Below are 25,891 nucleotides of genomic sequence, written 5' to 3'. Positions count from 1 at the left end.
GCTACAGTGGAAAAGTATGTAATAAAAAAAGTATGTAATCAACAAACATGTGAATCTCTCCCAGAGGTCTTACATGATGCCATAGGGGACATAAATGGTAAAAAAAATTGTTACAAAAATAAATAAGAAAAAATTACAGACCAAAATAAAAAAAAATCTACATAAAAAAGAAAATGACCCCAATTCGACGCCAACTAAAACAGTCGCCGTATGCGCCCTGTAATCTGAAGCCATACATGTTATCTATCAAAACGTCCAAAACAAAATGAGGAACCCGTTTCCATACTTTATTTTAGTGTATGATAGACTCATGGCAGACTTGGCAGTTTTCCTCCGTCCCTCGTGATGATTAAGCCTCAGTGTCGTCATGTTCATAGTGACATAAGAGCCCATGGGAAGCACCGGGCATCCAGTCACAGAGCGTAGTGAAACGTCACTGAGGCCCGATGATCACACAGATGACCGGTGGCAGAGTAGAGAAGAGGATATCATGTAGTAAATACAAGGTTTTTATTTTATTTTTATTTCTTTGCAGCTTTCTTGGTGTTTTTGAAAAATGTCTGAAAGTTAGACAATACCTTTAAAAGTATTGAAGTGACATTTATATGGTGTTGGATTACATGTCTTCCATACAGCAAACTGTTCTCCATGCAGATAAATAGGGCTGTGTCCAGGTGGGCATTAAATGTACCATGGGCTCTGGGCTGTATGAAAGGTGTTTGCCCACCCAACAGTTTTAAGAGTTAATGATCTAACACTTCCTATATAGATACGGTGCCAGAAACAAGCATCCTACATTGATACAGTACCGGGACCAAACGTACTGTCTAGATATAGTATCAGAGCAAACCGTATTACATAGATATGATAACAAAACCAAGTTACTATATAGATACGGTTCAAGAACTGAACTTATTACATAGTTACAATATGAGTATGTGCACAGGTCGTATTTATCAGCATGGATTCTGCTGCAGCTATATGCACTTGTAGGCCTACGGATTCCCACATGGATTTAATCTTTCTCAACGGCCAAATCCATGAGCAGATTTCCCATAGAATCCGGGTCAGGATGTGCGGAAAAAAATCTGATTTCCTTTGGCTTGCTGTCTGCTGTCTTGAGTTGGAGAAGATAGCAGTGAGATGATCCTCGGTGGCATGGAAGGAAGGCAGCTGCTGGCTCTCCACTGAGGCAGGAACTTCAGATGGGCTACCGGCAGACTAATTACTCTTCAATACAGCTTGATTGCTGCCCCATCAAAAGTCACAATGTGCAGTTTCCTGATTGGAAGCGGCGGAGTGCTGTGACATTCTACACCCTATCCGATGTCACTTTTCTCTCCTTGCGTACTGGCGGCCTCTTTTAAGAGAGGACTGTTAAGCTGGATAGAAAATACTGGAGATGGTAGGCCATGCAATGCTAGATTATTAATTGGGTGGTCATGAGTCCTGCCGAAGCCTCAGGCAGACGCCCAAGCCACCCTTGTAATACTCCACCATTGGCTGTGCCACGCCTGTGACACTGCACAAGGTCGAGAGAGGTGCTGTTTTTTGTATAGGGCAGGTTTCTGTATTTTTGAGATCTCCGCAGCCCCTTCATTCTAGGCATCAGTCCAACAATGGCTCAGACACCGATGATATAATAACTTATACCCCTTATAACCAGAGTGTTGTGATTCCAGTGTATTATAATCCTTTGTCAGCACCAACCTTGTGCCAGCAGAAACTCCACGGTGGCCACATGCCCCTCTGATGCCGCAGTCATTAATGGAGTACGACCCTGCTTGTCAGCCATGTTGACATCCGCACCGTGCGTAAGCAGCAAGTCCACAATCTGTAAAAGAGAGAAGAAAAAAAAAGACTCTTCTGTCATCTCTAACTGCACTTTTATCAGTAAGTACAAAGCACAGCAAGCAGAGCCGGTAATTACCTGCCAATGTCCTTGTCGTACCGCGCTGAATATTGGAACAACACCTCTGCGGTTGGGTTGGGATACAGCTGCTCCTTGTTCAAGAAGTAGGCGGCAAACATCAAGCTTTCCACGACCGGCAGCAGCTGTCAGAGCTGAAAGCAGAAGAAAACACGTCAGGGAAGATTGAGATGGATAGATGTTAAATGGAAATGGATGGAGAAAAGCTTAGCGAGGGACATAAGAGAGGCAGCATCGCAAATAAACATGAACTACTGCAGCAGGAATGCAGTCCTAAGCTCTCGCTCACAACCTGAAGGTTGCGGGTTCAATCCCCGCTTGGGTCAGGTAGCCGGCTCAAGGTTGACTCAGCCTTCCAAGGTCAGTAAAATGAGAACCCAGCTTTGTGGGGGGGGGGTAAAGGATGACTGGAGAAACGGGGATTGAACTCGCTCACGACCTGAAGGTTGCAAGTTCAATCCCCGCTGGGTTCAGGTAAGCGGCTCAAGGTTGACTTAGGCTTCAATCCTTCCGAGGTCGGAAAAAATAAGTACCCAGCTTGCTGGGGATGTAAGAGATGACTGGGAAAGGCAATGGCAAACCACTCCGCAAAAACAGTCTGCCAAGAAAAGTCACAAAATGACATCACCCTAGGAGTCAGTCATGGCCTGGTGCTCGCACCAGGGGACTTTACCTTACTGCAGCCCACTCGTGTAGGCTGTCTAATGCCATTGTTATACTACTTACCTGTCTCTCCCCACAGCCCATCAAAGCTATTAATCTGTGCTCTCTGTTCCTCCTCCTCGTCTTTTTCTGGAAGGTCCAGAAGATAGGAGACAATCTGCAGAAGACAAAAAAAATGCATTTCATTACAGGATCTGTGGACGGAAACAAGGGCTCTTTAAGTTGAGGAGACGTCGCTATAGATTTGCGGAGACGAGAACAAGAAATGTTCTGTCTTGTTTTCAATTGTTCGGCTATTAGGAACTCAGGAGGTGGAAACGACTCTTGTGTGTCTACTTCTGCTACTGAATGCGCCGGCTACATCTCCCGCCATGGCCAGCATGAGCAAGCAGCGGGAATGGTCTTGTTCAGGCCTGATTATTATTTCAGTCTTCAGCAGATCTACCGGCGGTGTGCAGACAAAGCAGACAATAAAACAAGCAATGTAAACCCTTCCTGGCGCGGTAATAACTAACGTTTTGTCACGTTCCCTCTCACCTCAGAGTATCCCATGCTGGCAGCTGCAATCAGCGCTTGCTGTATGGCTTGACTTTTCTTTAGGACTCCAGATTGTTGCCCGGCCATCGTCCAGTCGCACTGGATGAGATATTTTACCACCTCCAGGTGGCCCCGTAGAGCAGCGTGGACCAGTGCACACTGTCCATTCTTATCCAGGAGGTCCACCTATTGATACAGCGGAGAACATGATCTAGTGATAGAACGCCATTGTGTTCTTTGCCTTGTCTGGCAGCCAGTAAAGTGTCAAGTGACTAACCTGCGGAGTTGGGCAGGTTCCCAGGAATGGGGACATGCGGGGGAAAAGGACAGAGTGCCTGTGCCGTATATAACCCCTCCGACCCCCACTATAGTCTCACCGGCAGTAGAGGATTATGTGGGGGGGAACATATAATGCAGCAGCACAAAAATAATACCAACCATGTAATTACCTCATGGCAATAGGTAATTACCACGTCTGCCTCATTAACCCCTTAAGGACACGGCCTATTTTGGGCATAAGGACGCAACGATTTTTCGGATAGTTTCATCACCATTTTTAAAAAGCCATAACTTTTTTAATTTTCCATCGACACGGCCGTATAAGGGCTTGTTTTTTGCGTGGTGAACTGTAGTTTTCTATTGGTGCCATGTTTGGGTACATAGACTATATTGTAAAACTTCTATTAATTTTTTTTATGATAGAGAAAAAACGCATCAATTCTGCCATTTTTTTTACAGCGTTAATCATGCAGCATAAATGACACAATACATTTTTTTCTGGGGGTCGGTACAATTGCAACAATACCAAAATTCTTATTTCTAAATTTTTTTTTTTAGGTTTTTCCACTTTTCCACAATAAAAACCCATTATTTGGAAAAAAAAATTTCCCCATGGACGGAGGTCTGCGAGGGCTTGTTTTTTGCGTGATGAGCTGTAGTTTTTATGGGTACCGTTTTGGGGTACATACGGCTTTTTTGATCACTTTTATTGTGTTTTTTGGGAGGCAAAATGAATAAGAGATTTAAAAAGATTTTTTTAAACGCTTTTTGCTGTGCAGGATAAAAACATGTGTTCAATTTGTTGTACAAGTCGTCATGGATACGACAATACCAAATATGTAGGATTTTAATTTAAAAAAATTTTTTAATACTAATAAGTGAAAAAGCACAAAAAAAGGTTGTTTTTTAAACATTTTTTTTAAATTTTAACCCTTTTTTTTTTTTTACATTATTTATGTCCCTGTAGGGGACTTGTACCTTAAGACCTATGATCGCTATTATGGAACATTGCAAGACTATACAGGCTGAACTAGATGGACATTGTCTTCATTCAACCTAACATACTATGTTACTATGTAGGACTATAGCGCTGCGGAATAAGTTGGCGCTATACAAATAAAGATTATTATCGCTTGTATTATCCATCATAGGCAATGCCAAAGCAGGATCTGGTGTCCTGTTGTCATGGCAACCCGCCAGCGCTCCGCGATTACATTGCAGGGGTCCGATGACGTCACAGAGGAAAGGTGCGATCTACATAGATCGCGGCATGTAAGGGGTTAACAGCAGGGGTCGCTGTCCAATTGCACGGACAGCGCGGGATCTCTTCTGATCTGGCTATATCCACAATGCGTAAGTGTACGTCCTGTTGTGTTAAGTACCCCGCTGCCATGACATACAGTTACACCCTGTGGCGTTAAGGATAGAAGACCGGTATTGAGAATTGTTTTATATAGGGGGATTTAAGAGCCGCTATACAAAAGCCACTAATATTGAGCTAGAAGTGGGCTTTCAACAATGTGCAGTTATTGGACTGACCTCAGTAGTCTTGCTATTGGGTGGCACTTACTCACCTTCGCTCTCCTCTTACATAGTAACATGACAATCGTCAGGTGACCTGAGGCTGCAGCATATGCTAGAGGGGTCATGCCGCTCTCTGAACTGGCATCGACGTTGACTGAGAACTCTAGGAGCAGTGCCACCATCTCCGTGTATCCCAGATGGGCCTGAACACACAGGATCGGGGCGTTGTTCAGCACTTCAGTGCGGTAGTTTACATTGGCTCCACCCATGATGAGAAGGCGGCTCACCTGCAGAAGAATAATGATGCGGGTGTGAAGGTACAAGACATTCAACTAAGTGTAAAATATAGGTCATCAATATCAAGATTGGTGGTAAAAAAAAAAAGGCTCTTAGCACCTCTGTGATCACAGGGACTGCGGTGCTCAGGCGAGAGCTGCAACCTCCTTACTACATATCAGGCACAGTGCTGTTCATTTCATAGTGGTAGTGTCTGGTATTGCAAGCTCAATCCAATTTAATTCAATAGGACTGAGATGCACATAGGTCATGTGACAAACAGGCATGACATCACAGGCCAATGAAGAGGCTGCAGTACTTTTCCGCAGCCCCTTTAAACAGCTGATAGCAATGTTGCCGGGAGTCCACCCCCTACCATTCTGATATTGATGACTCATTCCAAGTAGAGCTCATCAATGTTTTAGTCCCCAATAAACCCCCGTTAATCTGGCATCTGGTAATTACCACTTCTTTCCACTACAGAACTACAACATAATGTAGAAATTTCACAAAAATGGAAGCAGAAAAGTGGTCAGAGAGAATCAAAGTGATAATGGCATATTTTGTGTTAACATGTTAGTTTGCAATTTTTTTCCTGAAGGATTTTTACTCTTAGAAGAATAGTCATGGGGTTGTCCAGTTGTAAACTACTGATCCTTAGGATAGGCCATCAATAATAGATTGGCGGTGGTCTATTGCCTGATCAACTGTTTGCTAAGCCGCTGCACACATGTACTGAGCTGATTACTTCAGGAAGCACACAGCTCCATTTGCGCTACTGTGGCCAAGCTTGTTATTACAGGGAAAGTTCTTATTCACTTCAGTGGAAAGTTTGCCTGTAATACCAAGCCTGGCCACTGCAGTGGGAACGATACTGTCTGCTTCCTGCAGAAATCAGCTCAGTACAAGAGCACAGCAATCCGGCAAATAGCTGATCAGCAGGGGTCTTGGGTGGCAGATCTCCAAAGATCTACTATCCTAACAATAGGCCATCAATAAATTACAATTGGAAACCCCTTTAGTATACTTTTCTATGATATTCAATAGTCCAGGGAATCTACTATTACAGCATCTATCAGGTCCCATTGATGTCAGATCAAAGGAATTGCTGTGTGTTCGATAGATTGCCATTAAGTAATTCCAAGAACGCCCAGATACTCCCCATCATGCAGATAAAATATAAGTAGACAATTAGACCCCACTAATTAGTGACGGATGTTGTATTGATTTACATATGGGAATGCTCACTAATTTTCACTGTGCCGCAAGTCTGTCTGGAGCATCTTAAGGTATTCTATGAGTCTATGAACGACTGCCTGTTTATAGTGAATGAAGGCGGTAGAGATCTCCATCCGCTTTGCCTGCATTGAGTGAACGACTATTGCAGCTGTGTGAAAGCACAGGAGTGATGCTCTGAGGGACGGCTGTTGCGTCGGACAGTTGTGTCATGTAAGGTGACCTTCAGGGTTAAAAATAATTTGATTTGTTCCTCTGTCTGAGAATCCATGAATCTTCAATAACACAGTAAGTGTTGATTACTATATATATTCACAAGCAACCAACACGACACATAAATGTGGTAATAAGTGCTAATAAGCCATTCATGTACTCTGGAGGCTCGGAGCGCAGACCGCACGCTGCTTCCAGGGTTCACCTTCCCACCTAAATTCTCTTTCGTGTTGCTCAATTAAATATAATAATCTTTTATTGTTGGTTACACAGGAACAACCGCTGCGGCCGTGCACTGAACAAGGCTGAAATGACCACACTGAAAAAAAATGGCCACGTGTGCCGCCTCAGACGATGAAATCAGCAGACTAAGACAAGGAAAAAGTGAATGGAGGCAAGTGCCCGCTCATCTCACAGTGAGTCTGATAGTTGTCGTCTACATTTCATGCACAGATCTGTTGTGTGACCGTTTTTACTATGTAATGCCTCTACTGGAATACAGCTTCCCTTCCACTAGGTGGTGCTACAGAGACTTCATACCATCTCCAATCTGCATAATTTTTTCCCAGAGGAGCATTGCATGGCCAGTAAGTCTCCCTGCACCAACTTCACGGTCTACACAAGGAGGAACAGCACCCCTCCAGAGGACACACATGTTCATATTTAGATCACTAATATACGTTAAGATATTTGGAGGATCAACCAGGAATAAAAAAAGGTGCGCAAGTGAATCCAGCAAGTTCTAGGAATAACAGCAAAGCACTAATTTGCCATCAGGCTGGGCTGTTTGAACTGAATGTCTATGCGAGCATTTGGGTCTGTATTTCCTAGCAGTAGGTACGCTGGTGTGCTTCTGTATGGCGTCACGACTCAGCACTGTACAAGATGTAGCAAAGTTTAACTTAACGTGTTAAAAGGAATATGTTGTTGACCTCTTGTGACAGAGTGTTAAAGCAGCAGAATGCAGTCCTAAGCTCTCGCTCAAAACCTGAAGGTTGTGGGTTCAAGCCCCGCTTTGGTCAGGAAGCCAGCTAAAGGTTGACTCAGCCTTCCATCCTTCAGAGGTTGGTAAAATGAGTTTGCTGGGGAATAAAGATGACTGGGGAAGGCAATGGCAAACCACCCCGCAAAAACAGTCCGACTTCTAGGATGACGTCACATCGTGACGTTTTCTTGGCAGTCGCGACTCGGTGCTTGCACCAGGGGACTTTACCTTATAAATCAGGTTTTTATATCAAGCATATTTAGGACTCCCAAAATGATCGGCGTAAGATATCTCCAAGTTGACATGCCCAGTTTCCCTAGAAGAGGTGACCAAAGTCCTGGCCTCAATTCCCAATGGGAAGGGCCCAGGTCCAGATGCCTTATCCATATTATATTACAAAAAATTTGCTGAGATTCTTCTCCCATTTTTTACTAAATTATGCAACTCTCTTCTCGGGGGTGCTACACTCCCTAAACAATCACTTGATGCTTTCATAACGCTAATCCCTATGGAGGGTAAAAATCCTGATTCTTGTAGCAATTATCGTCAGATTTCTCTGTTAAAAATGTGGACCTAAAACTATGTGCGAAAATGATCGCCCAGCGTATTTCCCCATACCTTACTAAACTCATCCAACCGGACCAAGTGAGCTTCGTACCAGGAAGAGAAAGGAAATAGAACACCTCCAGATTGATCCATGCTATCCACCACGCCAACACACAAAAAAAACCTGGTGCTTCACTTTTGATAGGGTCAGCTGGGATTATATGAGAAGTGGTGAAGTTTGGATTCACTGATCAAATCAGAGCTATCTTCACCCTCTGTTCAGAACCCTCAGCCAGGATACTCAAACACTTCAAAGTCCAAACCCTTCAGAATTAAAAATGGGACAAGGCAGGGATGCCCACTGTTCCCAACGCTCTTCATACTGGTGATGGAAACACTGCTGCAAGGGATAAGACAAAACAAAGACAGAGGGTCTGAGAGTAGGTAACACCATGGCACCATTTGCAGATGACCTCCTTATACTGTTTTCCAACCCTGAAAAGGCCTTCCTGACAATCATGGACATTTTTGACAATTTTTTTAAAACTATCTAATTTTAAAATTAACTTTGAAAAAAACAGAGACCCTAAATGTGTCAGCCCAGTTATCTAGTATTACCAAATTACCGAAACACTACGCCTTTAGATGCTGGCCTTCCCTCCCAAAGTATCAAATACCTGGGAACAATATTAACCTCCAATCCAGTCCACCTATATGAAGCAAAGTACACCCCACTCCTCAAAACACTTAGGACCCAGCTTCAACAACTTAACCTCCCGTTCATTTCTTGGGTGAGTAGGAAAAATCTATTGGCTACCTATATCCTGCCCTATATTATCTATATCCTACAAACTGTCCCAATAGATGTGCCTGTTTTTTTCTTCTCCCAGATGCATCAACTCTCCAGGAAGTTTATCTGGGACAGGTACAAACCACACCTGGCATACCCATATGTAACACAAAAAAGACAACAAAGAGGGATGAGCTTACAAAATCTACTCTTATACTATAAAGTGATTCATATCACAAGATGGATCTCTCTGGTGGATCCTTAACTGGATTCACCAGATACCAACCTAGAAAAAGCCCTACTCGGGCAGGAAAAACAAATACTTCTTAAGCCAAATGAGTTCTACTTGAGAAAGTCTATGACATTGAGCCCAATCACAAAAGACACTATTAAAGTGTTGAAGAAGCTACAACAAGAGTATCAAGCCAATCGTCATTGCCACCAATGACCCCTGAATCATTGATTCCCTTCATTCTGGCCAATAGACAATTGGATATAGTAGGCCCATGGGTAAGACTCAAAGACCTAACCATTTACAATGTCATAAAAGACACTGGAACATTCGAGGAAGAGTGCCTCAATACACTCATCCTGGGTTATTCTCCAGACTTCCTGGGGAGGGTGGTTCTCTGTAGCTCCTTGAGTAGATTTCAAAAAACCTGCCACAATAAACTCAGAGATCCCTTGTGGTTTAAGACATATCTAGCTCTCCCCAAACGTCCAAAAAGACTAGCAACACACTTATAACAGAGGATTGCTTTTACAATCCTCCTCGGATAGGCCTTGGTTCCTCAGGGAATGGGAAAGGGACTTAAGAAATAGCTTTAACTAAGGAGAAGCTGCCAACATTCTAAGAAATTCCCATGGTTTCTCTAAATGACTGCACATCGGGGAAAATTCATACAAAATCATCACTAGATGGTATAGAACGCCAGTTTCCATGGCAAAAGTAGACCCTGGGAAGTCGGATATTTGCTGGAGATGTGAATCCCAAAAGGGAACACTCCTCCACATATGGTGGCATTGCCCGATGATCAAAGTATTTTGGTAGCTAATTCTTGAAAAAAAAAAAAAAAATATGTGAAACATTTAAGACCCTCACGCCTGAGGAGGTCCTACTATGGAAACCCTCTAAACAATTTAGACTATCAAATAAGTCCTTGGCCATCACTCTCTTATCAGCCGCAAATATACTAATCCCCCATTACTGGAAAACGAAAGAGATCCCTACAGTAGCACAGTGGAGAGAAAAAAAGTCTCTCAGATTTTCTGCTTTGAGGAGATTGCAGCACGGGAAACAGGCTCAAGGAACAAATTCCAGTCATTTTGGACGCCATAGATTGGTTATAGTGAAGACAAAACAAACCCAAACGTGGATCATAGTATCTAATATGCATACGTACAATCCTTGTCTCTTTTAGTAATGTGCACTTCAGTTTGGCTAAAAATGCTAATAGACCTCTCGCCTCACCCCAATACACCCATACCCTACATCCCTACTTCCTCCCTTCCCTCCCCCATCCCATCTCTTTGAGTTGCTTTCTATGTCAATGGTGATAGGTTGCACTAGGTACGAAGACAAAATTGTAATTTTATCTTAGGTAAGTTAATCAGTTTATGCGATTATTTCTCTAACTGGACACAAGGGTTTCTTTTCCTTTTGTTATTCATGTGCTGCAATTAAGTCACAAAGATTTGTGTGTCCACTTATGTAAATGGTTTCCCAGGGAGGGGGTTACCTTCCCTTCTGTCTCGGTTGTTTTTCAATTAAAAGACATTGTTTAAAAAAACATATTTAAGAATTTTTGGAGAATTTTTTAAAAAAATTTTTAATGTCACGATTAGAGATGAGTGAGTATGCTCGTTTAAGGCAGATACATGAGTGAGCATCACTCTTCTCGAGTAACTGCTTACTTGTCCGAGCAACTGCGGGGGAACGGCGGGTGTCGGCGGGGAGAGATCTTACAGAGCATGCCTACAACACTCTTCTATAGAAGTCTATGGGTCAGCTACTGTCGATTGTGTGATTGGCTCATGAGGTTGCTGTAAAGCACAGCTCTAAAAAAGCTGCTGTAAAACATTCTTGTGCAGCAAATACAAGATGGCCGATTCCATAGCCGTGATCAGACAACAGAATAAAAAAAAATCTCGAGTCAAAAAATAATAATGGTCTAGAAAAATGTTTCCCTGTCTGGTTTTAATTAGTAAAAATAATCTAGGTGATAAATATACTGGGGCGCAGAACTTTTTCTTGCTTTTTGAATGGTGTTTGTTGTGTTAAGATAAGAGAATTTGTTGCAGGAGGTCATCACCCTATTACCGAGATAACCCAGCAACGCTTCCAGGGAAGAACACTTCTGTAGCGCGGCATCTGATGGAAAACTACAATTGTTCTCTGTAGTGTTAATACGGAGTTCGACAGCAAAAACATGGACCCCGATTCTCGGGATTGGTGGGGGTCTTAGCGGTGTGACCCCCACGATCAGACTTTTATCATCCCTTTAATGCAACAAGTAACGGCTATAAAATGATAGTTCCCAATGACTCTTGGTCGGCTGGTTGAGCTTACTTTGATGTTGGGAGTGTAGAGGTTTCTGAGCGACGCCAGTGCCATAGAAAGGCCATCTGTGCTGTAGGAAATCCACAGTGCTTGCAATATAGAGGAGGAGACCCCAACCTTCTTACTAAGACCCTGTGTAAGGAGAAGTAGATATATCGGAATAATAAGGCCTGAGTAATGGATCACAGACTATAACACAACATAAAGAGGCCGTTATACATTTATAGACATAGTAACATAAAATTTACCATAAAAACATTTGTGAAACCTTTAGTTTCACTCAAATTTCTGTGTTACTCTGATTTATGAAACGGATTAGTTTAAAGACATTTCACATATAATTGGGGAACTTATTGGCATGTTGTTTAGATGAGACTGCCTGAACCCCACAAATATCTAGAATGGCATTTTTATCCCCAAAAAGAGACACTCCCAGCCTAGTGGTTCATTCTAGGTATCGATGTGGAGAAGTCCCAGCAGTCAAACCTTCACCAGCCAGACACAGATAGCATAGCGAATCAATATTTCATTACTATTAGTAGTGAGAAACCCCTTTTTTAGGTAACTTTCACCCAAAACATAAAACACAACTGCAAAAGTTAAAACGACCCTCCGGTCCTGGAGAAACAAAGATGGCCGCACCGCTTCTCTGCCTGCCAGATACTAATGATGCATACTAATGCACAGTGTACAAGACATTGCATGCTGCTCTGACTGGCTAATGCTCTGACATGGGCAGCACTGGCAAATCAAAGCCGCATGTAGGGTCTTAAGACTATTAATGCATATGAATGCACAGTCTACATCAGACAGTCAGAGAAGCGCTGTGGCCATCTTTGCTTATCCAGAACCAAAGGGTCACTTTAACTCAAAGCGGTATTCACAAAATTGATCTTAACAACTATCCACAGGTCTCACTGCTGGGAGCCCCCCCCCCCCCCCCCCCTGATCAAAAGAAGAGGGGTTCCCCAGTGTCCCTGTATGAATGGAATGGCAGGCACGCATGCACACTGGAATTCATTGAAATGAATGAAGCAGCGGGGTGCATGCTAAACTACCACTCCATTCATCCAGGGGTACACGGGATCCCCATTCTCTTGATCGAGTCTTGTGCCAGCAATCGGTCCCCCACAGATATGACATTGGTAAGTTGAATTCATGGGACAACTGTTTTAAGGTTAAACTTAGGAAAAAAATCATATACCTGCAAAGAAGGGCATGCAAAAGAGAATAATGCCGCCTGACAGTGAATCTATGAAAGTTAGGGTGGTAGATTGTGCTTCCCCCATGACCCCCGATGCAGAGTACCTTGAAGATATGTGCTTTCAGAATGTGATGCCCGAGCTCTATGGTCTGTTGCCGATTCAGCTTCCCCTCCTGACGAGAGAACCAGAAGGCCAGCAGGATATGTCCGCTCCTGAGGACAAGACATAGGGTTATCACTTACATCCATCAGCAGCTCAGCATGGCGGTACATAGAGTCAGGCGTCAGATGGATGTTGTGACCATTAGCACAACAGGGAGTTTATAATGGTGAACACTCCACTTCTCTGCTGGGCTCGTGCCCTACAGGATAACTCAGGTAACACACTCAAAATTGTCATTTACAGCTGAATAAAACATCACGATAATTCTTTTTAGTGATTCACGTGTATCCTGCACCATTTTAGGCATATACAGGTGCTGTATATCTGCATTTACTGAATGACCCCTTTATTAGAGCCCCCGGCCCTTTCACAATTGGAGCTTCCCTGTATGAAAATTAGACTCGTGACCCCAGTGTGCGGCATAAAATCATGGGACAAGTTTTCTGTGGATCAGTTTCAGTGTGAATCCACATTAGATGGGAAAATCCAGCGATCTGAGCGACTTCCAACAAGGTCTGGTCATCGGTGCTAGATTACCCAGGGAAAGGAGTTCATGCAGCGGTGTGCAGAGTATACAGAGAATGGTGTCACTGAGGAGAAACATCCATTGAAAGCGGAACATCCATTGAAACATCCTGTGAGCGGAAACAGCTCATCGACAAAAGGGGTTAGTAGAGGATGTCAAGAATTGTTCTGACAAACAGGTGCTGCACAGTCAAGGGGATGCAACACTGATACTTTAACTAACATGTCAGAACACACAACTTATCATTCCTTAGGACAGATGGGCTACCGATTCCAGCGCCACTGCTGTCTGTCTAAGAAAAACAGGAAGGCAAAATTCCAGTAGGCAGAAAGAGCGCAAAAATTGGATCACTGAGCAGTGGGGAAACCTTGCCTGGTCAGATTTAGGTGGCACCGTACTGATGCGGAGGGTCCAAATTCGGCACAAGCAGCATGAATCAATCAATGAACCCTTCTTGTTATTTTCAGCGTTTTCTTGGCACACCCTGGGTCCTCTGATACCTGTGGATGGATGCTACAAGAAATTGCGGCGGCTCTGAAGGCCAAAAGAAGTCCAACATGCTACTAGAGGCCAAAAGAAGTCCAATGTGTTAATAGATGGGGGGTCTCTAATAAAGTGGCCATTCAGTGTACATACGGAGTAGTTCTGTACTAGTGTAGTCATAGAAGACAAGCATTAATCATCAGCAATATAGCTGCTCATCTCATCATTACATAACAAGCTAAATGCTCCATAAATCAACGTCTAATACAAAGAGGATTATTATACTGACATTTAAACACTGAATATCAATGATGCTGTTGCAATTATCTCCACATATAAACCTCAGGAGAACAAGCAAGTAGCAGCTTTACCGTATGGATTTGGCCTTAACCTCAGCAGTAAATGGAACCAAGGCCACTTTTGTCACTGATCCTACATGTCATCATGGCCCCAGTAACAGTTCCTGAAGTGAGCACATCAGGTTCGAGATATGACGTGTATAATGTAAAGAGAACTGTATGATAGCTGGTATAACATGACCGCATACACTAACTAGGGGGCAGAACATCATGAAACCTTTTGATATGAGTAAACATTAAGACCACTTCCTGATTTTCATAGCTCTAAGATGACGGTATAAATTAGTGTAAGTTGGACATACATGAGTGATTTCAGACAGTCGTTTCCTGAACAACTTGTCATTCCTGGTTGGTGTGTGACTGCAGAAGTCTTGGACGACCACGCCAACTGTTAAAATGACAACTTGGACAAAACAACAGAATGTCTAGGTTTCCATTCATGGTATAAAGAGCTGCTGTTTGGCATGAATGACTTTAAACTACAGAATCTGACAAAACCCAAACATCCAAAATGGAAGAGCAACTATTCAACCTATCTCCTAGTGGTCGGCTTATGCCACCTTCCTTGAGGTCAAGAAAATGGTCTAGATCAGGCTTTATCGAAATCCAAAATCTCTAGTGTATGGCCAGCTTAGGTCTGGGGATACACAGATTTAGAAGCCTGTAGCCCAGTTCTACAGTCTAATGTTTATCCTGTGATGTTGTATTATTGTATGACCGAACGCATTTTCTTATCTAAGCTGGTACTTTCCATGCAGGGTTCATTAGAGGCTACTCATTTCCTGGTCAAGGGTGCAAGACCTGTCACTTTTACAGTACAGATGGGAAACGGACTTAAACCTACCCAGAGATGCTTGTCACGACAGTCAACACATTTCAGTTGTGATACAATGTTTGGCGGAAGTAAAGAATACCAACCAAACTTATTTCAGGTAGGAGTGGAGGTAGGGTTTCCCTGGGAGTGGAAAAATTTTTTGGCGATTCCCCCACAGTTATGAGATTGGGAATCCCTGATCTAAGCCTAGAATACATAGACTACATCTGTATCTATTAACTTATATATGGGCAAACTTTTAATCATGCTGCTGAAGGCTGGGTTTCCATTTTGTGGCTGTTACATATGGCTGTAATGACGCCTATACATGATGGCTAACAACTGTAGGCTTTTATTACAAAGTCATCAAACCATTGGCCACCACAGGTATGTAAGGTTTTGGCTGCTGCAGCGTGGAAACCCAGTCTAAATTTTCATCAAGAATCTCAAAGAAGCATCACCTGGGATCGCAAAGAAACTTGGTTTTCTCTCCATCTTCTCTCCATATTAACCACTCTCTGAAGGACGGATGGACGAACATTCGGGTCAGGTCCCTCCTCTTAATCAAAAACATGGAAAGGTTCTCCATACGTTGTTGAAAGTCCTCCCACTCTAGACCTCCATCCACACTGCCCGCATTGATGGCCTGGAAGATGTGCTCATCCGTCAATGGGTGGAGAGAGGCCACAGCAACATTGAGAAGAGGAAGGGCCCTTTCAAAGGATGATTGTGTGGGGAACCTCATGTTGCACTGCAAGAGATACACTTCTGACAAGGACACAGGGACCACTTTGTAACTGGAGCTCTTGAGCACCAAGTAGCCCTTCTCTATGAGGTCAAATGTAAGCTTTAGGTATAGGTAGGAACCTTGGCTCAAAGTCTTGAGGTGGGAACTAAGTTTTCCGAATGTGGTGTTGTCCATTTTGCCATTGAGTGAGATATTGTTCTGGATTTCGGAGCTGCTGTGTATGCGTTGCAAGATGTAGGCCTGAAGATCCTGATCTATGGCCTCATTTTCTTCCAGTCGATCCAAGAAAATTCGGTGAAAGGGAAGAAGTTTGGTGATTTCCTGTGAGTGAACCATAAAGAGATTGTAATAAAAGACTGAGAAATGGACAAATGGTAAAAGACTAATTCATGCCCTCTAGTTCTAAGGGATTATTACAAAGATTTATAATTTAACGGTTGGAACTAGAGGACAGAATTAGGAAAGCTTTATGAATTGTGAAGAACACTACGGAGAAAAAAAGAACGACCAATACCTGACCCACCTGCAGGGTGGTCCTCACAGTAACAATGAGCTTCAACCAACGGGGAAATTTTCCTATCATCTTGCTTAGAAAGGACACAATGGTATCTCCGTAGTCTGGCTTGTGGAACTCCGCTTCATTCAGCCCATCTATTAGGATAATATAATCTTCATCTGGAATCTTTCTCTCTAGATGAAAGTCAAAATAAAAACGAATTGTCATTAATGGGAAAAAGTGCCCCCAGGTAGGTAATGGCCAGCGATGGCCTGCAGTGGCATGTGAGCGATGAATATGAAATTATCGCTTCCTGTGTCAGCGGAGACTGGACAGAGGGCATCGGGTCGGCATAGTGCTGGACCGGAGGCATGGTGAAGGGGTGAGTAATGGTCGTTTTATTTTTTTTATGCTATTACCTACCCCGTGGCACTTTTTTTCTGAATGTCAGAGAACCCCTTTAAAACAACACTAACTGCTAAATCTTTATTTCTGTAACTACTGTATGTTGAATCACTTTGATCAATCCCACTGCACAATTTGCACGTTAAATCAGAGGCTTTGTCTTTCTCTCTATAGGCATTCATCCAATTTAGCATTATTTGCCCATGGTGCCCAAGATATCGGTATCCAATTTGTAGATGGACACCAGGTACATGTTCTAAGACACTATAACATGAGGGGACTAGCAAACAGGAAGAACAAAAGGTTTAGATACATTCATAGAAACTGGACAAATTCTGTACCACACTAAAAGGACAGATGTTGGATAACTGATTGGTGAGAATCTGATCGCTAGACCTTTACGATCACCAGAATGGTAAATCTAGGTCCACCACTTACCGTAATATGATTCGCAATAAAGGGGAGTTTAAAAAAAATGGCAGCGGAGACTGTACATGTCAATGATAATTATATTAGATGAGGGGTACCAGATTTTAAAAAAACGTTGATTATAAATCAAGGGCTTCTTTAAAAGTTTATGGCCAGTTTAGAAAAGCCATTTTCATATAACTTATAAGGGTAACTTCTGAGTTAATATTGTGAATGGGGAGTCCTCTGTCCAGGATCCTCATTTCTTGCTTTGGAGGATCTGTCTAGTCCTGTATTATGCAGAAAACGGATTGATCTGAATGCATATTATGTAATGCACCATTTCTCCTGTGGTGGCACTGCAGGGAAACTGAACACTTCCTTACAGATTACAGCTGATCGCTGGAAATCTCAGCAGGGAGACACTTTATGATCCGATTATTAGCGAGAGACCCCTTCTAACAATGTACGAATCAGACAATCCTTTTGATATTTGCGTTACAAAAAAAATGAATTCGCAGTGAGGCAGATTTATTAAACATAAACAGAGTGCAAACGTAGTATTAAATGTACCAGAATTATCACAGTGCCTCATAGTGGATAATCAATCTGGTGTAACTTTATAACACCTATCAGTTGACTTAGTTGATTTCAGGTTTTGCAACAAAACTTTGACGCGTGATGTTGCATTTAGGCTACACCCCCTTGTTGGGTAAACCACATCACTTTCCACAAAACCACTACCAAAAAAAGAAAGCCCCAAAAAATGATAAAAGAGGTGCAAGACATGGAAGAAAGTTTCTTGGCTCAACCTGCACTAGAAAACTGGTGCATTTTCAAAAGTAAACTTGCCCAATTGGGTTTGGATTTGATTGACAGGTCAATTATGGCTTAAGAATGGTACAGTGTAAAAAAAAGGGCCACTTACCTTTGTACAGATTTTCAAGCGGTTCAAGAACTCCTCTGCGAAAAGAAGCAGCTGGGTCTTGCACACAGGACCTCAGACTTAGCAAGCTCTGTAAATGTGGTTCACGTAGTAGCTGCTCCCGGTAAGCTATTAACTGGGGGGCGCGACACAACAGAGCGGCCACATTGTGAACAAATTCAGGCACTAGGCAGGTGTATGCGTTGTCAGCCTGGCAGTAGTGATACGCCACCACCTACAGGAGCAAAACACATGGACATATTAAGAAAAAATGAACCAACATTAAGACAATAATAATATTATACTCCATTAGTTCTGAGTGGGCAAATCAAATTTTCTGTGTTGTCATTTCATCAAAATGACCAATTATGGGCAACTGTCGGGCTTAGTGTAAACAGGAGTCACTCAATCTCAGTCTATTTGCAATGAATGGAGCCAGGCAGCTGGAAGAGATCTCCGGCTGCCCTGCATGCATTTTCTGACAGACTAGACCTCCTGTGTGAAAAAAAAGTAGGAGCAATAGTTGCTGGAATGGCTGTTGGGCGCCTATGTCATCTTGTGTAAAGGTACCTTTAGTTGCATCAGGTGTCCTTGAGAAAAGACCTGATTTACAGATGTGACTCTTATGAAGGCTTCTATTCAGGGGTTGAATAATTCTGAGACTGCAGTAGTCAGTGGAATTTTGTGAGGACTTTGCAGAAACCACTTGTTGGTTGTGTTAAGCTATTTAAATTGTTCTCGTTCGATGAGCTTTTTTGCTAACAGCTGAAAGTTTGTGTATTTGGCAAATAAACCTAATTTGCAATGGGATAACTCACTGAAAAAGACGACAGATACGCATCAGCTGATAAACTGCATGGCAGACTCAATCACTATGTACCGTAGTAGCATGCAGAAAACCAGATTCTATGCTACTAAGGTATATGGTGATTGAGCCCGGCCTGCAGTTCATCAGGTGATGCATATTTGGCTTCTTTTTCTGTGAGTTATGTCTTTGTACATTTTTTCTCTCACCTCTGTAATTTTAATTTACAATGGGAGGTGAATAATTTTGATTGCAACTGTATCATATTAAGTGGTGAAATCAGTCTTGTGCTATGTTCTAGACTTTCCCCCCTAAGGCCCCCTACACACGGGACGGAAATTCCATGACGGGATTTCCCTCAGAATTTCCGCCCGTGGAAGCTGCCATAGGATTGCATTAGAAAACACAATCCTGGGCAGACGGACGCGATTTGTCTGCGTGAAATCACGTGCAGAAAACAAATTGCGGCATGCTCTATTTCTGTGCGGGGCTCTGAGAGCCCCGCACAGAAATGTCACTCCCCGGCCGCTGGCTCCGGTCTGCGCATGCGCCGGCTGCACAAACAGCGGGAGCAGGCGAGTGCCGCACTGGTCTCTCCAGGGGCTCGGGTCAGGTCCAGCTGCGTGAATTCTCGCAGCCAGATCCGACCCGGCCGTCTGCAGGTGGCCTAAAGATCATCATATAAAGTCCTTGGCGTACCTGGGCTGCTATCCTCCGCATAGCTTCTTCTTGTCTTCTCCGCATCTCAGGAGTTCCTGGGCAGCTTCCACTTGAGATACCAGAATGAGTCTGCCCTGTCTGTGCCAATTCACGATTAGCCTCTGAATCTGTGTATGAAAAGATAGAAAAACACAGGTGAATGCAATGCTTCGGCATAGGTAGCCAGCTCTACAGTGTGAGGACCCCACTAAATACACAATTGGCGAAATTAAACTTCCCCAACTCAGAGGAACTTCTGGAGGGTGTTCTGCTGCTCTAAATAAGATAAAATTCGGAAATGGTCACTTCAGACAATGCTCTCATCATTTATGAAAAAGAGTTACTTAAAAAGTCGCTGATAGGTGGCGCTGTAGCTATTCAAATCAACCCACAAATTTTCTATAAGTCTTGATTGGCTTTCGCTCCATTCACAAAACAACATGCCGATGAAGAGGTATTCTTCCATCTTCCCTATTTGCATATTACCCAGAGGAGCATGGATGGCCTTAGAAGTCTCCTCACTCACCTTCTAGACAATACAGATTTTAAGTCTGCATCTACATTGGGCTAATGTCAGAACGTTGGAAAGTTAAGTCTTGGATTTACCCAGAGGGAGTCCTGAAGGAGACTTGCTTTTGCAGTTTGATCATGTTCTTACTGTAAAAAGCTCTATCTGATTAATATCAGACATATTGGGAACTGTAATGTCCAAAGGCATCCAATTTTGACTCATCCGTCCATAGATTATTAAACCAAATGACTGGAGGATCATTCAGGATTGCTTGTTACTCATGGGAAGATTCATCACAAGTATTCAATAATTGTTTAACCCCCGAACAGTCGCATTAAAATTGGAAAAAGATTTTGAAAATGTCACGTATTTATTGCAGATTTTGAATTGATGTATTGTATAAAGATATTTGGCGCAGAACTCTTAAAGGGGTTTTCCAAGTTATTTCTTGAAGACTGCTTTCAAACCTGCGTTGGGCTCAGCCCAGGGTTTCCATCTCTTTGCTTCATTTTTGGAGGAGAGAAACTGAAATAAAATGAAAGAAAATGGATCTCTTTTTTTCCCCCCATTAATTTCAATGGGTTTAAAAAAAAACACCAAAAAACGGAAAGCAAATGAAAAGACTTCTGTTTGCGCCCATTGCATCAGGTTTCTGTTTTTATTACACTGCAGATTACGCTATTATCCCATCCAAAAATATGGTACCCTAACGGAAGCAAACTGAAGCCTTTCCATTTACTTTCCATTCTTTTTAGACCCAATTGAAATCAATGGGAAAAAAATGGATCCATTTTTCTTTTATTTCCGTTTCTCTCCTGGAGCAGAGAGATGGAAAGCCTGAACTGACCCAAACGCAGGAGTGAAAGCAGCTGCATATAGTTTGGGGCTCCCCGTGTCCAACACTAGATAAAAGAAATATACTCCCCGCAGGGCTGGACCGCTGTTTCGGCACCAATTATTACGTCAGAAAACCCCCGTATATGAATTTTAACCCCTTAGAGACATAACTAATTTTAGCCTTAAGGATCGGTGAAAATGGCTTCCCCTTTTGTGTTCCAGCTGTCATAATTTTTCCATCATTGTAGCGGTATGAATTCTTGTATTTTGTGGGACAAGCTCCAGTTTTAATAAAAATCATTTTGGATACATAAAATGTATTGAATAACTTTTATTTTTTTTTTGCTTGGGGACACTGTTGTTTTTTAGGTTTTATTTTTTACGGCATCCAGCACGTGGTATAAATACTATGTTACTTTTACTCTACAGGTAATTAGGGTTAAGACAACACCACATTTTTGTAGGTTTTATTACGTTTTACTACTTTTGCACAATATAAACACTTTTTTCATAAAAAGGCTTTTTGTGTGTCACCATATTCAAAGACTAGAGTAGTTTTATTTTTCAGTTGACATCTGTATGGGGGCTTGTCTTTTGCAGCATAACTAGTAGTTTTTATGGGTACAATTTTGAAGTATTTAAGACTTTTTGATTACTTTTTATTCCTGTTTTGGGAAAGCAAGATGAACAGAAAACAGCTGTTTTGGCATTTTCCTTTTTTTTTTTAACGGAATTTACCGTGCGGGATAAATATTAAACATTTTATAGTACGGGTTGATATAGATGTGGCAATACCAATTAAGTGTAGTTTTTTTTTTTCAGTTTTTCAATATTTACAGCATTGTGTAAGGGGAAAAAATATTTCCGTAACAAAGCTTACATGCTGCAGTCAGCAACTACTGTGGGATCTGCAGGGTTAAACGGCACAAAGGGGTGAATAGATGAGCTTCTTACTCCTTTTCTAAATTGAAAAATGGGTCTCCATATGTGACAATAAAAGAGAGAAAATGTTCATTGAATAATAAGGGAGAGGGGATGTTAACATGAAGAAAAGTCCATGTCACCTCCCCTGGTACAGGAGAATCACAGGTTGTTCTCCACTCTGCGCACACAGACTGAAAAGACCCCTGTAACTTCAGTATTCCCGCCCCCACTTCAAACAGCTGTGGCTCCGGTTCTGAAATGACCCCCGTAACTTCAGTATTCCCGCCCCCACTTCAAACAGCTGTGGCTCCGGTTCTATAGACATACTTTTGGTGTTGATTTAAAGCCAAGAACCAGGGCTATAGCTACTTGAAATAAAACAAGCTCAGTTGGTCCAAAACTGTAATGTCCTTTTCCTAAACAACGAACAGAGCTAGTCTCAAACTGTAGGGGGGGTTAAAATTTGTTTTGCAACCATTTTCAGACTGTTGCTGAAACCAATTTGTATTTCATCTCTTTTGGCACACCTTTTTTTGCCAATACTGTAATGTTCTTAAGAAAGTTCTGTGGTGACATCTTTACTGCCATGGTAAGGATCAATATATAATGAGGCTCAGATACAAAAGTGCTGGCTGCAGTCAACTCTGGATGTGTTCAATCTGATCATCAATAGCATTCGGTCAAATCCAGTTTATTTATTTTTTCACAAGGCTGAGAAGATCAGAAAACTTTCAGTGCATCCAATATGCAGTAATAAGGGACATTGTATACAGCTCCATTTGATGTGCATGACAATCACTGATCAGTACTTGTTTAATAAAAGGCCTTCACACAGTCTAAAGGCCCATTGACACGTAACGATTATCGCTCAAAATTCTTTCAAACGACCAAAAATAAGCGATAATCGTTACATGTAAACGCGGGAATCATGCACTTTTCGTTCAAATTTAAAATCCATCTTGCAGTTACTGAGAGATAAAGCAAAAACATTTATCTCTCAATAGACCATATGCTGTTATCTCCACGGGAGACAGAAGATGATACTGTAATCTGCTGGCAGCTGCCAGCAGAACAATGCAGGTGTTTGCACAGCTGGGTGTGTGATTAATCACACGCTGGGCTCTGCAAACAGCTCCTGGAGGTCCTTTTCCATGCAAATAAAGATGATAAAGTGTTTATGGCCATTAACAGTTCATTCAAATAGATAGCTAAATCTTTCAACCTTTCAGTCGTTTGAAAAATTATCTTTGCGTTCAAAAGGGCCTTACCGCAGTCTGTTTGGTGGATGATGAGTTGAAGAATCGTTATTATTTGCATGATCATTTGTCACCCCATAAGATGTCATCATTGTTGGCAGCACATCCCTTGTTTACAAGAGGAGATATGCTGCCAGTCAATGATGACTTGTGCAGCAGTATAAAAGATCTGATCAGCCAACCTATGATCGTTTGTCAGCTCTTCACCAGCACCTTCACACAAGACAATGATCGGGTGGATGAAAGCTGCAGAGCTCCAACAAAATCCACAACAACATAAACAGTACAGAAGGCTGAAGAGTAACTCACGCTTTGGTGATGCATGGGGGCTGTCGGACGTGAGCTGTCTCAACCGTGTCCCATGACAGCTAAGAGATACCAGCCGAGAGATGATGGCAGTTTTCCCAAATCCAATATTGCCACAGATCACCACACCCCGATTCACGCTCTCGTCCTCGCTCTGAAGTTGTGCATCAATCTCATGGAAGAGCCAATCTCGGCCAACAAATGTGGTATCTGTTGTGATACTTGGCACCTCAAACAGCAGCGGTTTCAAGGAGATGTCCGGTGGCCGGTAGGGAGCAAAGCGGACTGTGTGGGAAATAGAAAAGTTGACTACATTGTCATAATAACTTATACTAGATCAATAAAAACAATAATCCCATTTACTTGATGCCTCTATTGGGGGCAACATCTCTTGATGGAACTATCATGAACTCAGGGGTGCTCAGGTCCCACCTACGTCATGTGGCTAGTAGAGAGTCAGAAAATAGTCCTTTCAAAATACCTCGGAATGATGGCTTGAGAAAGGCTCGTTAATGAGCCGAAATGCGTTGCCTACCTGCATAAACAGGTATTGAAAAACTATCCTACCTTCTGGACTTTGGTTGGATTCCATCTAAGATTTGAAGTTCCTAAGAGGACTATTCTGCTCATCGGGATAAGGGGTGCTCTCTGTACACACACCCCTGTGAAGTAAGTTCTTCACTTATATTATATCTTCACAGAAATGTTATTCATTACCTGGAGCATTGCAGCTTTTTTATGGTTTGACTATTGCCTATTATTTGTATCTGTTCTCCGACTGCACCTATACAGAACCCCCACTGACACTCGGTACTGTTGTATCTGGTCTCCACTGGAAGTATGGGTGGAGAAAAGATGTAGCCAGTTTGACAGCCTGGTGACACCCACAGCTTGTGATTGGCTGCTGGAGTGTGTGACTGTAGGTGATGGCTGATGTCCTGCCAGCCAAGCTTCTAACAGAGATGCTGGAGCTGTGAGTGTGTGACCGTTGCATTGCTTGCAGCATCTCCTCCGAACCTCCAGCCGGCCTGCAAGGTCCCCATGCGACCACTTTCCTCCTAGCTGCTGTAACTGTAAAACAGGCGGCTCGTTTTATGCACACTCTGTACCCCTTCCAGCCTCCTGTCACAGACCCTATAACCGCACTGTTCGTTGTGCCGTAGCAGTTAACCGCTCCCGGCTCCTCTCACTCACCCTAGACCCCCGCTCTTTGTGCCGTAATGGCTCCCGCGGTATCATTGTGGCCACCATTGCACTCTGGTCCTCCTGCAGCGCCACTGATGCTGGTGTCAGCATGACTTAAGAAAAGAAACAATCCCAGGGAGCTCGGACTGTGTGAAAAACTTCCATGCTTTATTTAAAATGTGCTCAATACATCATGGCTACTTGGTGCTCACGGAGTACGCGTGTCGACCTCGAATGAGATCTTGATCACCTTGAGATCTTGATCAAGATCTCAATTGAGGTCGAAACGCGTGTTCCGTGAGCACCGAGCAGCCATGATGTACATTTTAAATAAAGCATGTAAGTTTTTCATGAAAGTCCAAGCTCCCTGTGATTGTTTCTTTTCTTAAATGAAGGCCAGTTGGATCGAGTGGCAGTGGCAGAAAATACTTCCGTGTCGGAATGAAGATAACCGTTGCAAAGAAAAAATAGAGGAGAGTGCAAAACTGGCCTGGAGTTGAGCATTGCTTATATGTGATTTTTGTAAGCATGACTGCATGCAGGGATCGTGTGGACAAGAAGCCATGGCGCACAGTCACATGACTGTGAGAGCGGCTGCAGCTCCGGCTCAGTCGGTGGTGCTGTGGTGGCAGATGATGGTGCGACGTGCTGAAGCGGCCTCTGTCTCTTTCCCCAGCTGGTAGTCCTGTAACCCAGACCGTAGCCATAGCCCTAATCCTAACCGTAACCCTCACACCCTAGCCAATCAGCAGCTTGGGGGCGTGAACTGGGAGGATACAGTCATTCACTAGGTCTCCACCCATCCTTCTGGTGGAGACAAGATACAACAGTACCCCGACGATCTCCTCTTTTGGATGTCTGGATGACCAGGGCTGACTAATCTTCTGCATTACCCACCGGGATTGGAGACATGCCGGACTGTCCCTGGAGAGGGAGTCCGGACACGTCAGGGAGAGTTTAGAACTTATTTTTCACCCCCTTATATTTTGAAAATATACCATACCCCTGGAGCGCTGCCTGAGTTGATTTGTGTTTATTTACAATGAAGACCAAAAATATCTAGTCAGTTTAATAGTGGGGAAGTATGAGTCACATAAATCCTGTTCTTACCTCGGAGGTCCTGTGGGGTGCGTGGTCCAGCAAGGGTCTGTCGTGGCATCCGCAAAGAGGTCCGCAGGGGTGTATGTCTCTGCTCATCCAGGTATGCTAGGTCCTCCAGGTGTGCAGAGCTGGTAGCTGCAGACAAGAATTGAAAGGATGGAGGAAGAAAGAGGAAATCCATATAAAATAGGAAGAAG

General features: G+C 43.0%; 1 protein-coding gene across 1 annotated transcript in view; it reads right to left on the bottom strand.

Moving 5' to 3' along the window:
* The window catches only part of TANC2 (tetratricopeptide repeat, ankyrin repeat and coiled-coil containing 2), a 469,518-nt gene that overhangs the window by 20,819 nt on the left and 422,808 nt on the right, over window positions 1-25,891 (bottom strand). The window contains exons 10-22 of the mRNA XM_066587526.1: window positions 25,704-25,829; window positions 23,412-23,693; window positions 19,575-19,702; window positions 18,074-18,305; window positions 16,351-16,526; window positions 15,550-16,157; window positions 12,848-12,956; window positions 11,549-11,671; window positions 4,984-5,220; window positions 3,131-3,316; window positions 2,657-2,750; window positions 1,931-2,064; window positions 1,711-1,834 (exon numbers count right to left, since the gene is read on the bottom strand). Of these exons, the coding sequence (XP_066443623.1) occupies window positions 1,711-1,834; window positions 1,931-2,064; window positions 2,657-2,750; window positions 3,131-3,316; window positions 4,984-5,220; window positions 11,549-11,671; window positions 12,848-12,956; window positions 15,550-16,157; window positions 16,351-16,526; window positions 18,074-18,305; window positions 19,575-19,702; window positions 23,412-23,693; window positions 25,704-25,829 (2,559 nt within the window). The remainder of the gene's footprint in view (window positions 1-1,710; window positions 1,835-1,930; window positions 2,065-2,656; window positions 2,751-3,130; window positions 3,317-4,983; window positions 5,221-11,548; window positions 11,672-12,847; window positions 12,957-15,549; window positions 16,158-16,350; window positions 16,527-18,073; window positions 18,306-19,574; window positions 19,703-23,411; window positions 23,694-25,703; window positions 25,830-25,891) is intronic.

This window comes from Eleutherodactylus coqui, chromosome 13 (assembly GCF_035609145.1).
Source record: "Eleutherodactylus coqui strain aEleCoq1 chromosome 13, aEleCoq1.hap1, whole genome shotgun sequence".
Taxonomy (NCBI): domain Eukaryota; kingdom Metazoa; phylum Chordata; class Amphibia; order Anura; family Eleutherodactylidae; genus Eleutherodactylus; species Eleutherodactylus coqui.
This window is presented reverse-complemented; position numbering and strand designations above follow the sequence as displayed.